This window comes from Phaethon lepturus, unplaced genomic scaffold (assembly GCF_000687285.1).
Source record: "Phaethon lepturus isolate BGI_N335 unplaced genomic scaffold, ASM68728v1 scaffold17601, whole genome shotgun sequence".
Lineage (NCBI taxonomy): Eukaryota > Metazoa > Chordata > Aves > Phaethontiformes > Phaethontidae > Phaethon > Phaethon lepturus.
The window spans coordinates 16,202-16,737 of NW_010519992.1; the positions used below are offsets into that span (position 1 = coordinate 16,202).

The window sequence follows — 536 nt, forward strand, 5'->3', positions numbered from 1 at the left end:
GCCTGTGCTCTTTGCAGGTGAAAGCCGAGAAGAGCAGCAGGAACCTGGGCCGGCTCCAGGAGTGCTCGCGCAACGTCAACGAGATGGCGGCCAACGTGGTGGCTTCCACCAAGTCGGGGCAAGAGCAGATTGAGGAGAAAGGTGAGGATTTTGCAAGGAAAAGCGAGGGTAAAAAAAAAAAAACCAAAACCCACAAACAAATCACTTTCTGGCCTGGTGGAGACCTCGAGGTGCCTGTCTGGCTTCGCTTTGGCACGTGAGGGCCCTCTGCAAGGGCTGCGCCCAGCGAGGACCCCCCACTTTTCTCCACAGACACCATGGACTTTTCCGGCATGTCCCTCATCAAGCTGAAGAAGGAAGAGATGGAAACACAGGTACGGCCACGAAGGAGGATTGGGTGCTGCCCCCCTGGGGCCAGGCTGAGGTCCTGAGCTGCGCCCGCACAAGGGGGGGTCCCTTCTTTTGCCTCCCCAGCCATAGCACTGGGGCTGGCGGGGGGGATTGCCCCCCGGGTGCGCAGGGGCCAAGATTGGCGT

The 536-nt window shown here is 60.1% G+C and overlaps 1 protein-coding gene across 1 annotated transcript in view; it reads left to right on the forward strand.

Annotated features, from left to right (window-relative positions):
- The window catches only part of HIP1R (huntingtin interacting protein 1 related), a gene marked incomplete at its 5' end in the record, with an annotated part of 12,689 nt that overhangs the window by 11,711 nt on the left and 442 nt on the right, over positions 1–536 (forward strand). The window contains 2 exons of the mRNA XM_010297246.1: positions 18–141; positions 313–374. Coding sequence (XP_010295548.1) covers positions 18–141; positions 313–374 — 186 coding nt within the window. The remainder of the gene's footprint in view (positions 1–17; positions 142–312; positions 375–536) is intronic.